The sequence below is a fragment of the Drosophila eugracilis genome, unplaced genomic scaffold (genome assembly GCF_018153835.1).
Source record: "Drosophila eugracilis isolate 14026-0451.02 unplaced genomic scaffold, ASM1815383v1 contig_386, whole genome shotgun sequence".
In the NCBI taxonomy this organism is placed as follows: Eukaryota; Metazoa; Arthropoda; class Insecta; order Diptera; family Drosophilidae; genus Drosophila; species Drosophila eugracilis.
In genome coordinates, this window is record NW_024573245.1 from 364,068 (window position 1) to 376,359 (window position 12,292).

Consider the following 12,292-nt stretch of genomic DNA (forward strand, 5'->3'; position numbering starts at 1 on the left):
GCTACATAGTGGTTTTTAAAAATTGTTAAAAAGTTTTCTTATCAATTATTATATTCACTTAACTATCGCTTCTTAAATAGATCATTTAAACGCTTTAAGGAAAATGGTTGGGTTTGAAAATTTTAAATGTACTTAAATAAACGACATTTCTGAAACTCTAATTAATTTCCCATCTTTTTTTTTTGTAAATACGTAGGTAACCGTTTATTAAGAAACCGCTAAGCTAAGATTTTGGCAAATATTAGGCTGGAGACTTAAATTTAGAACCCGTTAGTATCTGTAGAATCTTTAATCTTAACACCTAAAACAGCAATGAATTTTAAAACTTTTTTCACCTACATACTAAAAATAGTGTTTGTACATAATTCTACTCCTCGGGACGAGTCTCGCTATAGAAGCCCAGATTCATGGTAGGAATCATGTTGCTATAGAAAGATAGTTCAGAGGCCGAGGGACGCATTGGCGGGGGTTCCTTCACAATCGGCGGCATCATAGCTACTGGAGCCTGCTCGGTAATTTTCAGAGGCAAAACAGATGCCTCCTGAGCCCGCTGCGCCATCTTGTGCTGCAACTGATGGACCTTCAAGTGATTCTCCAGCTCAATCTGATGCAGGAAACTGATGCAGCAGATCGCACACGTAAAACTGGGTCCATGGGCCTCTAGTTCATGGCGATGCAGTTGTTCTCGGCGGTTAAAGCCTTGATTGCAATATTTTGCATGCAAACAGCGAGTCCATGTGGAGCGCTCGATGTCGTTGCAGGTCGCGCTCCCGCTGGAAGGCCCGATCACACACATCGCACCGGTAATTTCGCGAGTTTTTGGATTGTGCCGGTGTCTTTTGCTTCACCTGAACTGCATGCTGCTGCTGGACCGACAGTTCGCCCTCCAATGGGGGAAGCAATCCCATTTGCTGCTGCTGCTGCTGGTCCACTCCTCGCCTGGTGTGCACTTGCTGGTGGGCCACCAATTTATCCTTGCGAGTGAACGAGCAAGGGCAGCGGGTACATTGAAAGGCCTTTGCATCGCCATGGGAACGTGAGTGCCTCATCATTTCCACTGCCGTCTGGAAGGATCGCGGGCATTGCTGGCAAACAAACGGCTTAACACCGCTGTGAATGCGAAGGTGCTTGGTCAGATTGGTGTTTCTCGAAAAGCTTTTGGAGCACACGTTGCAGGTGTAGGGTCTCACGCCCGTATGTACTATTGTGTGCTTCTTGAGATCGGAGCGACGAACGAATCCCTTTCGACATTGGGCGCATACATACGGGCGATCTGGATCGTGCAGTATTTTTATGTGCGAAATCAAGGCGGGACGGGTAACCATCGCGAGGTTGCAGAAGGTGCAGCAGTACGGTGCGTTTGGATCGTGAGCACTTCGCTCATGCTCCTGACAATCGGAAGGAAGAGTGAAGCCCAGATCACAGTACTGACAGAGGAAAGCACGCTTAGGCCGTGCCGTTGAGGAGCTTGTATCAGATGCAATGGATTTTTGAGCCGCCATTTGAGCCGCATCCATTCCCAACGGCATGTCAACATCCTCTCCATTCTGAGCATCTTCCTCGTCATCCTCATCGAATTCTTCCTCTTCCTCCTCATCATCATCGTCATAGTTTTCGTATTCCCCATCGGAGCCAAGTGCGAACTCATCTTCACTGCTCTCCGCCAGCTTTTCCGGGTCGACGTCTACGATGTCGCAGCCCTCCTCAGGCTCAAATTCCCCGGGATTACCATTTAGTCCGGGTCGGTATTTCGCATCATCCTTAATCAGGACCTTAAGCTGTTCCTGTAGCGTCTTTTCCCGCTCCTGCATGCCTCTTCGTTGCTCAAAGGCATCTTCCAGGATATCCAGACATTCTGGGCATATGAGCTCCGACAAAAACTCATGGCGTTCATACTACAAGAGCAGGAGTTACTATTGGAACCGCTTAATGAATTTTAAGGACTCTTACCTGAACGCTCCACAGACCCTGGGAAATCTCGGCAATGGACACGTCCTTACAGTACTCCGCCGAGCTCTCAAAAATGTTAAGCGAGTTGGGTTCCGTCTCACGATGGCACAAACGGCAGGTGATCTCAGCCCGATCCTGAACAACGTCGGGCTCCGATATATACATTATGTCGAGTAGAAACTATTTACTTCAACATAAATTTGCAAAAAGCCGCTTCGCGAGAAAAAAACGCGTTTTGCATTAGAGCTGGACCGACCCATGCGCGATAATATCGATATACCTCAGTGTTCATTGTCAGGACCTATCGATTTCTTAGGCACAGTGGTTTTCTTACTAAAAATTTATGAGTAGTACACATTGAGCCCGTTAGTGGACTTTATAAACCATTATAAAAATAATTTATATTTTGTATAAGCTTGTCAACTTAAATTATTCAAATATAAATGAATCCGGTTAGGTTCATATTTTTAAAAATGTAACAATGTAAATGCCTTTCCAACAATTAAGACGCAAATTATATTCTTCCTCAGGGATGAAAATTTTGTTACCTAACACGGTAATAAGTAAAACGCAATAGCTTCAATATTTTGACATTAGTAATTGAACATTTTTAGTTAAGTAATAGTTTTTTTACGTACCGTAACAGATGAAGTACTGTGAAAATAGGTACCTAGCTCCATCACTACATACAGGTTAAACGGAAACGCGGCGAACATGCGAGGCAAAAGCTTTTTCAATTGCCCGCGGTCTCTTGATTAAAGCTGACGTTTATTTGAGTGCCGGCACTCTTTCGGCGAAAGTGGAAATTGTTTAGAAATCTTTGTGAACTCGGGAACAATCCTTCGGCGGATCGGGATTAATTCTATTGTATAATTGCAGTGTGGCTTTTGTTTAATTGCAATTGGTCGCGTTAACGTTATTGGAATTGATTGCACCGCAGATGCTGCAAATTACACTGAAACGCACACTTACACATCGGCAAAACAACTGTTACGCCTACGCAGCAGCAGCAGAAACAACAACAATAACAGAGAGGAATTAGCAGTCGAGCAGAAACAATTTTCCACCCAAAAGGGGAAATAACTGTTTCGTGAGTTTGTACTATTTAAGTTGTTGTTAGTGTTTTTGTCCCCCATGTACATTTTGTCTTTATTATGCTCCTGTTCCTTCTCCTACAGCTCTGCTTCCCTCTCCTTTTCTCTCCCATGCGGTTTATGTGTTATTCCTGGAGGAATACAAACAACAGCAACCCCGTGTACATTTATTACTCTCTTTCTCAATGTACTGAAAGAAAAATGTTATGTGATATGATTAGATAGTTTGAAATCAGCTCTAAGGAATTAATCAATTGATCACGAAATATTTTTTTTGTTTTTTTTACTGAAAGGGGAATAATTTAGGATCAGTTACATGCAGACATTTTGTAGTTGATTTATTTAATCGCATATGTATATATTTATTGCATAACATCGAAATTATAATTATTCACTTTGTATGTCTTGCAGGACAGTTTTATGATTTTTGTCAAATTAAAAGGCATTTGAAAGATGTAACAATATACATTTATAATTTTTTTAAAATAAATATATAATTATTTAACATCTATCCATTTAATATATTATATTTTTTTCTGTGTTCCCGTTATCCTGTTGACACCGCTGCCTTTTAGACCGAGGCTTTGCCTTGACGCTCTTTAACTCCCATGAGTTTTATTTTTTTTTGGCCGCTTGGTCCCTGTTGATTTTGAGTAACTGGGATCCCTCACTTTTCACAGTTGCCCTGTCGTGTGAAATAATGATTTTGTGCGTTAATAATTTACGACCTTAAAGAAGAAAAAGAGAATTTATAATGTCACAAAAGTGTAGACAGTACATTACTTATATTAACCTCTTTAACAGTTGATTAAAAATGTGTGTTGTACTAGTATCAAAAACAAAGACGTACAGCTAAATTATGAATAATTACCTGGACTGTATTTTCTTATCTGTATCTCCAAAAGAAATGGATTTATTTTTTAGTGGTCTTATTGGAGTCCCCTTAAAAGGGATGATATCACCCTGCCAAATCAATAAATAACATCACCATGCGATGCTATTCGACATAGTGTCTAGCCTACGAGGCTATTTAATATAGTGCTTACACCTGTATACAATTACTTTAAATATAGCCAGGCACATAAAAACTGATTCAAGTTTTTGTATATTATTGAAAAACAATAGAAAGATTACTGTGCTAAATATTCCACTCGGCAATTAAGTGTGGGACATGATCATTCGATGAGGAAAGTCCAATCAGCAGATCAAATGAATCGGTGCCATGACTCAGGTTGGGTCTAGTTTTAGATTCTCCCTCCGCTGGCATAAGTCTGTGCACTCGTTGACTTTGAACTTGACTGAAAGCGCTGACGCTAAATTGGCTGGCAAATTGAGGCTGCAGGGGAGATCCAGACATGAGTCTGGACTTTTCTAGTTATTCTGTTTTCCCGTCACATGCGTACGATCGTTGTAATGAAATAATGCCTATCATTTTCCAGCGTGGAATCATGCCACTATCTTATCGGTAAACTGAGCCTTATGCTAGCTTTATGAATCGATGTTCCGCTGTCGCACACCAAAAGCTTTGCTGCGATTGTCAAAAAGATAATAAAAGTCAAACCATATACCCCCTTCGCTGTATATGTATGTAGGTGGAAACGGGCGGTGCCGGTGGAAATCGTAAACAAAAAGGCAAACATTTGCCGTTCACAAATTGATTTCAGCACACTGAAAGAATGTTATTTTAAGATATATGTTAGGAGTGTGCATATTACTTTTGTAAAATTTCTTAATTTGCATTCTACTCACAAGCAAGCTGTTAAATCAAATATGTAATTTTCTTTACATTTTTGTATGATTTATAGTAATTTCAATACGTTGGGGGTGGACTATCTAATGGGTTCTAGGAAATAAAATATCTACTTTTGGCTAATAGTATCACTTTTCAATTACCCTTTAATAACAGCGATAAATAGTTTGTATTCTTATTAATCAAATAAATAATTCTTGTTACTTACAATATAAACAAAACAAATACAAAACACTTATCAAGAAATGTGAAAATTATGCCTGTTTAACGACAGTTTTCTGTTTATTCTTAAAGAAAATATTTATAAAAGTATTTCTTAGAAACCCAATGTCATTCCCTTCTCGAAAATTATTAAAACACACGGGTATAATTAACGATAAATCCTTTGAAATATTATAGCGAAGCCTGCAGAATTATTAACATACAAAAGCCATTTATGACCCATTACAATGCCGCAATATCGAGAACCTTTATCGTTCTTCTAATTACATACAAAGTTTGCCGTCACAATATGGTGTTAAAAGAAATGTGTCATTTGCAAAAATTTTCGTACATGCTCAGACAAAAATCAATGAAAATCCAAGGTAGCTAATGCCATTACCATCCGATCTCGGCGCTTGATTAAACTAAAGTGCCCATTCAACACGTAATTACTTCCCAAAAGGTCACTTCAGTATCAACATTTTGACATCAGTTCAGAGCTTCAACTGCCGAAAGTTGTATCTGTAACGATAATTATAATAGCCATAATTGCTATAGCCAACATTAGAAGTCGTTTCGTGAATAATTTACAAGCTCAGGTCATAAACAGTAACTTCCAGTTCGACAAAACAATTGAGAATTGGCTAGTATTCTGATTATAGCCCTAGTGTTTAGGAGCTGAATTTAATATTGAGATGATGTGGTCATAAAGATAAAAGGATCATGTGATGAATTTTGAACAAAACATGTGCTAATCTCGAGTAGTCTTCTATTTTTTGAAGTACCCTTGACAACAGGGCAAATGTGTCAAATGTTGAATAATATACACAACTTTTTGTGAGTAATTACACGACTAATAGGGTGTGGACTAAATTTGTCCCTATAGATGACCCGTATGTCAAAGTCAGAGTTGAGCTGTGAGTTCCACCACTATCTCAGTTGTGATATAATTAATGAGTTCACTTTTATTCACTCATTCAAAAGTTTGAAAATGAATATTGTAGCACAGAACTCTTTATCCTCAAAGCGAATTGGGTTTGCTTGTACCCAAGTACTTGGATTCTTGGCTTCTTCTAATGTTTAGATTAGTCCAGCATAAGTATTATTTCTTGTAATCTTTTGATTATGTCGATTGTGGGCTTTCATAAATAAAAAAAGCTGTCAAAGTGTAAACTACGTGTTGTAGCTATAAAAAGATTACCACATATACCCTAAACCAACAGTAATCTTTAGGTAGAAGTACATACCTCCTTTGTTAACCACTTAAAGCATTTAGCCAGCAGCTGATTACTATTCTGATCTCCCGTATCTTTGTACTATTCGTCATGTTTTTACCAAAGCTGATTAAGAAAGTTACGTTTAGCTAAAATAAAATGTATCAGCGAGATATCAAAGTTCAGTGCGTTAATCCAAAAAAAAAACAATTGGAAACATTTTGATAAGCCTTTCGCAATTCCCAGTTTAAACGGTCCCACACGGCATGGTACTTTCCAGTTTTATTTGTCCAATCAGCCGAATCGGACGTGTGCCGACCTTGTTAAGGTCTTTAAAAAGTTCGTTACCAGAGGTAGCTCATGAATTTATAAACGATCTTAAGAAATCTAGAAGTGCTGCCAATAGAGCATAGAACTGAACCCACTTGGAGTGAAAATATTTTTTTTTATCATTTCAAGTGCCCACGTTGAATGGGCTTTAATAGTTTATACTTAAGTATAGGGCTTAGAAACACAGCACATGATAGTTTATTGACCAATCAAGACAGCATGCAAATTGGGGAGAATTGGAAATAATTGCCACAGTGCATCTTATCGTACAATCAGTAGTAATCCCAAGCCACATTTCCATATTCAAATTTAATAATGAAAATCAATTCCTAATCAATTAATGAAGTAAAAAGCTAGTGTCAATAGAAGAAAACGTTTTATGTTAAAACCAGAAAATTAAAAAAAAAATATGTAAAACAAAAGATTTCAAGGTACCAAGTAATAGAAAACTAAGCATTAGATTGTCTAGTACCAAACACATATATTTTAAACTAAGTTTTTAAAAAGTTGTTAAAATATAATTCAAACGTATTTCAGAAAAAGGACCTTCGAGATCAAGGAGCGTATTAAAATGGCTTGCACATGCGAAGTAATTGGCCTTGCCTGCGTGGTGGCCCTAATTTTGAGTGCTACGGCCAAAGCTCCCTATCAGATGCGCATGGTCTTTATATTCTTTGGGGCGGGTGCTATAGTCCTGGTTTGTGTTCCGTTTATGATCCTTCGACCTAGAGACTATCGAAATGCGCTGTAAGTAAATATTTTATTTTATTGAAGTACTCAACTGATAAAAAAAACCTGATTAAATTTTTTTTTAGTTTCCCGGCTTGGTGCTTCCGGCAACTGTGCCGCTTAATGGGCATTACAATGGAGGTTCGGGGTCTAGAGAACGTCCGTAAGGACCACGGCGCAGTGGTGATAATGAACCACCAGAGTGCTGTTGATCTTTGCGTTCTGGCCTACTTGTGGCCAGTGATTGGTAGAGCAACAGTTGTGTCCAAGAAGGAAGTTCTGTATATCCCGTTCTTTGGCATTGGGGCATGGCTGTGGGGAACCCTTTATATCAATCGGTCCCGCAAGACTGACTCGATCAACTCACTGCAGAAAGAAGCCAAGGCGATACAGGAACGCAACTGTAAACTGCTGCTCTTTCCTGAGGGCACACGCAACTCCAAGGAATCGCTACTGCCCTTCAAGAAGGGATCGTTCCACATTGCACTCCAGGGCAAGAGTCCTATCCAGCCGGTGGTCATATCAAAGTACTCCTTTATGGACGATGAGAAGAAAACCTTTCGTCCTGGTCACGCCCTAATTCACATCCTTCCAGAGGTTCCCACCGAGAAGTACGCGAAGGAGGACGTACAGCAGCTAATCGACGAGTGCCAGTCCATTATGCAGACGGAGTACACGAAGCTGAGTAAAGAAGGCCTAGCCTTGAGCTCGAAAAAGCAGGCATAAAACTATATAGGTTACGATATAACTCAGGTTACACGAAAATTACACCCAGATATACACAGAAGTTCCTGCTTGAGGATTTAATTTATATTCGATCTACAAGATATGTCTGTATATATAGATATAGCGTGAATGACAGAAATCAAAAGAAACGGAAAGCAGATATTTGAGGGGCTCGGAAACATTTGTCTAGTATTAAGTAAGCTACATTACATTTTTGAATAATATTAACTGTTTTACCTCCAGTACTTGCATGTTAATGCCTTGAGCTTTTTTTTGGCAAAGAGAAAAACCAACAAAAAATATTTTTACAAACAAACCAAATTTGTTAGATGTTTAGCTTTATGCGAATTAAATATAGATTTATATATTTGAATAATGAAATGAACAATGGATTTTAAAAATTAAAAATATTTTTGGGGATTCTATTCTTAGTGTAAGGTTTGAGAAATTTATAAAATGAGATGTTAAACAGGGATCTATATAACAGATGCAATGCAAATGAATATTCAGAATTTTAAAATTGCTAGTTTAGTGTAAATGACCGTGAATTTCTAAAATTGAAATTAAATCGGTATTTAAGATTATCGATATATCGATCGAGATAGAACCGTATTGCCACCACTAATACTGCACGACAGAACAAAACAATAACATTCGGTTTGTTTTGTAAACAAGTTGCATATGAAATGGAAACTGATGGGACAAGTTCCAAATTGGCGGCAGATTCACCGCCAGAAGACCACCGTACCAGCCAGAATTCGGAAATCATGAGTTCTTTAGATAAGGGCTCAAAAGAATCAACTTTAGAAAATCAGGCAAAACTTTACGACATCAACAGGCTTCGATTATTCAAGGATGTTCCCTTTCTCATCAGGCGCATGGAGCCCCAGGACATGACTTTAACGTATGACAGGGCTGTAGAACAAGTACAGATATTACTGAATATGTTGCAAAGCAACAATGTTCCAGCCGGAGCGGGAATTGCCCTCCGAATCACGGAGCACACGCCGGCCTCTAGTCTTCTTATTCTAGCGTATGGATGCTTAAAAAACGAAATATTAGATTCTAATGCTTAACACATAGGATACTCAACCACAAGTGCCACTTCTTTCCAACGGATAAGATGCTGCTCTCCCAGGAGCTATACGAACAGATGGGCGCAGCTGGAGTGGATTATCTTTTCGTCAACAAGCATTTGGCAGTTGGATCTCTAAACTTTTTGCGTCTGAGCACCATTTTAGTGTTGGATGAGGACTGCAAGCTTTACAAGGTGAAGCACAAAGTTACCGATTCTGCTGTAAAGGCCAAGAAGCCCCTGCCCGCCAATATGTGCTACACCATCACCACAACGGGAAGCACAGGAAAACCCAAGGTCATACATGTGCCTTACGAATGTATCGCCCCCAACATATTAGCGCTTAGGTAAGTGTTCATGCAATGCACCAATACACAAACTTACTATTATATCCTCCAAGTCAGAAGCTAAACGTTTCCATGGCCGACATCATTTATCTAGGCACACCCTGCACCTTCGATCCCTTCGTGGTGGAATTTTTTCTAGCTCTGCAGAATGGAGCTACTTTACTAACCAGCCGCCACTCTATGAAGGAGTCCCCTAGCAAGGTGCTAAGTGCCCTCTTTCCCGACAATTTGTCTACGCCGGGAATCACAATCCTGCAGATGACTCCTTCGCTGTTCCGGCAATTTGGAGCCACTTCAATCAAAGAGCGAGTGTTGAACAGATCCAGTTCACTAAGGTTGGTTTTCATAATAACTCCTTAACACATGCTGTTTTATATTTACATAAATCAAGTACAGAGTCCTTCTCCTTGGCGGTGAACCGTTTCCCTCCAATGCTGAGCTGGTTACTTGGATGGATCACAATGTCCTTTTGCAAAAACATATTTGCAACGTTTATGGAATCACAGAGTTATCCTGTTGGAGTCTCTTGCACATTGTCCACTCACTACAAACCCCTGTGCCTTTGGGTATGCCAATTGAAGATGATATGGTTTTACGAATTCAATGTCAAAATGATGGCGAAATCCAGAAAGGAGAGCTTTTTCTGGGCAGTACATCGCGGCTTTGCTACATTCCAGAAATAGATGACGCAGCGGAAACTTCAAAAAATGATTCCGGCATATTGTTTAGAGCGACGGGGGATTTAGTCACCCGACATCAGAACGGAGCAATATTTTATGAGGAGAGGTCAAACGATGTGGTAAAAAGAGCTGGTAATCGCATTAGCTTGGGTGAGTTTTTCTATTAGCTGAAATCAATGTTTTCAACTACAATTATATGCTAAAATACAGGTTTAATCACTCGAAAAATACAAAAATGTCTGCACAGCAGCGAACTTACCACGTGCCTGTGGCTCGAAGATTTGCAGAAGCTTATCTGCTGTATTCGCACATTGGAGCCAAAAACTAAAGTTCAACAGCGAGCCCAGACCTTTGATATACTTTCCAAGGTATCAATTGCAGAGCAACCAGATAGATTTGTTTATCTGCAAAACTTCCCTTGCAATATACATGGCAAATTAGACAAGCAACTACTGCTCAAGATGTGCATCCCCCTCGCTCAGCCAGCTCAACAAATATTGAAAAGTTATCTGCACGATAGGCTGGAATGTGTAGAAGACTCTGAAAATAAATCGGCAAAGAGGCAGCGTTTGGATGATAGCGAGCCCTCTGGCTACGACTTGAGCTTTCGGCAGGCTGGTGGCACATCTTTTCATGCCATCACCATTTGCCGGGAGATAGGGCTGCAAATGTGCATTGATGATGAACAGCGACACTTATTTGAGATGCTGCTAGACGAGAACATTCCGTTGCGCACAGTTTTCAGATTCTTGGACACTGCCAAGTTGGTGGCCACTAATGTCAAGCGAAAACTAGTTGAGCCGGCAGTAGTTAGCTCCTGCCCTGCTGGCCTCGTAATCAAAAGAATTGAACAGCCTGTACTCAAGCTTCAATTCCACTGGAAAGTAGACTTTGAAAAATGCGTTGACTCGCCAGTGACCGAATACGAGGGACGCTACATTTGCGTTGGCGCACATTCCAAAATTTTACGAACTTTAGATCCGCAGACTGGTAGCGAGCTTAGCACTGTCAGGCTACCAAACCGAATCGAGTGTAAGGTGACGTTTCTGAGCGAGAAACTGGCTATGGTTGGCTGCTATGACGGTTGCCTTTACGGATTTAATCCCCAAACTGGTGACATTGTGTTTTGCGTAGAGATTGGGGGAATGATTAAGTCCCAACCCTTGCTAACCGCGGATGGTCGTCGAATTATAATCTGCTGCTATGCAGAGGACTATAATGTATATTGCTTATCCGCCGAATTGCAAGAAGTTCTTTGGTGCCTGAGGATCGGTCAGAAACCGATATTCGCCGGCTCTCTAGAGCTGCCAAGCGAACAATCGGTTATCATCTGCACTCTGGACGGCACCTACTCGCGTGTGGCTATCAACGATGGCTTGGTGGAGTGGACGCAGAAGTATAAGGAGCCCATATTTTCCACACCCGTCCTTCTGGAATCAAAGTCGAATATTTTTTTGAGTGCTGAAGTTGCAGGGCGAGTCCACGCTTGTCATGTGGGGAACGGAAAAATTGTAAGTAATCGATTTCTATTCTTAATTTAAACCCTGATAATAGCAATTTAAATTGACATTTTTAGCTGGCCACATACAACGCAGAAGGCAACATCTTCTCCTCCCTGGTGGTCAAGACTCCACCGACATTTATAGGGCATTCATTTGTCGTGTTCGGTTGCATTGATAAACATGTTTATTGCCTGCGATGCAAATCCGGCATGAGCGGAAAATCCGTTGACTTTGAGCTGCACTGGAAGGTCAATGTAGGCGCATCCATTTATGCCACACCTAGTCTTCTCACCGTGGAACCAAATGGACTTCTGGTTTGGTGCGGGGCAACCGATGGACGTGTCGTCCTAATGAACTTCAGAAATGGCGAGATTCAGTGGTCGGATAAACTTCCTGGCGAAGTTTTTTCCAGTGCGTGCTATATTGAAAGAATGCGTCGTATTTACGTGGGATGTCGAGATAATTTCCTCTACTGTCTGGGCATTTAGAAATTAAGCCCTAATAAGTATAAAGTGTATATTTTAAACTGTATATCGTATTACAAATTTACAAACGATACTAATAATTTCTATTATACTAAACATTGGAATACCAATACTTGAAGCGTTTTCAAGTCAACTTGATCATGTCCATCTGGCCATATGAACTTAAAACGAATTCGGGTAATATAAGAGATTGAAAGTTGGGATAAACG

At 40.2% G+C, this 12,292-nt stretch overlaps 3 protein-coding genes across 6 annotated transcripts; 2 read left to right on the forward strand and 1 right to left on the reverse strand.

Moving 5' to 3' along the window:
* Positions 1-185: 185 nt before the first annotated feature.
* Positions 186-2,278, reverse strand: LOC108106162 (zinc finger protein 436). The gene is given in 3 exon segments (XM_017213073.2): positions 186-709; positions 711-1,895; positions 1,951-2,278. Coding segments are annotated over 3 exon segments (1,692 nt in total). The 5' UTR covers positions 2,116-2,278; the 3' UTR covers positions 186-367.
* Positions 2,279-2,674: 396 nt separating this feature from the next.
* LOC108106163 (1-acyl-sn-glycerol-3-phosphate acyltransferase alpha) lies at positions 2,675-8,379 on the forward strand. 2 transcript variants are annotated; one of them, XM_017213074.2, is made up of 3 exons: positions 2,675-3,040; positions 7,077-7,286; positions 7,355-8,379. In XM_017213074.2, the coding sequence occupies exons 2-3, from the start codon at positions 7,111-7,113 to the stop codon at positions 7,992-7,994; spliced, it is 816 nt and encodes a 271-aa protein (XP_017068563.1). In that variant the 5' UTR covers positions 2,675-3,040; positions 7,077-7,110; the 3' UTR covers positions 7,995-8,379. The 2 variants fall into 2 exon arrangements, with proteins under 2 accessions (XP_017068563.1, XP_017068564.1); XM_017213075.2 differs by lacking the exon at positions 2,675-3,040 and adding an exon at positions 6,503-6,562.
* Positions 8,380-8,512: 133 nt separating this feature from the next.
* LOC108106176 (beta-alanine-activating enzyme) lies at positions 8,513-12,154 on the forward strand. Of its 3 annotated transcripts, XM_017213097.2 has the most exons (6): positions 8,516-9,027; positions 9,078-9,416; positions 9,470-9,751; positions 9,813-10,246; positions 10,307-11,607; positions 11,673-12,154. In XM_017213097.2, exons 1-6 carry the CDS (start codon positions 8,681-8,683, stop codon positions 12,084-12,086), a joined length of 3,117 nt encoding a protein of 1,038 aa, XP_017068586.2. In that variant the 5' UTR covers positions 8,516-8,680; the 3' UTR covers positions 12,087-12,154. The 3 variants fall into 3 exon arrangements, with proteins under 3 accessions (XP_017068588.2, XP_017068586.2, XP_017068587.1); XM_017213098.2 differs by lacking the exon at positions 8,516-9,027 and having other exon boundaries at positions 9,309-9,416; positions 9,474-9,751; XM_017213099.2 differs by lacking the exons at positions 10,307-11,607; positions 11,673-12,154 and having other exon boundaries at positions 8,513-9,027; positions 9,808-10,197.
* The last annotated feature ends 138 nt before the right edge of the window (positions 12,155-12,292 follow it).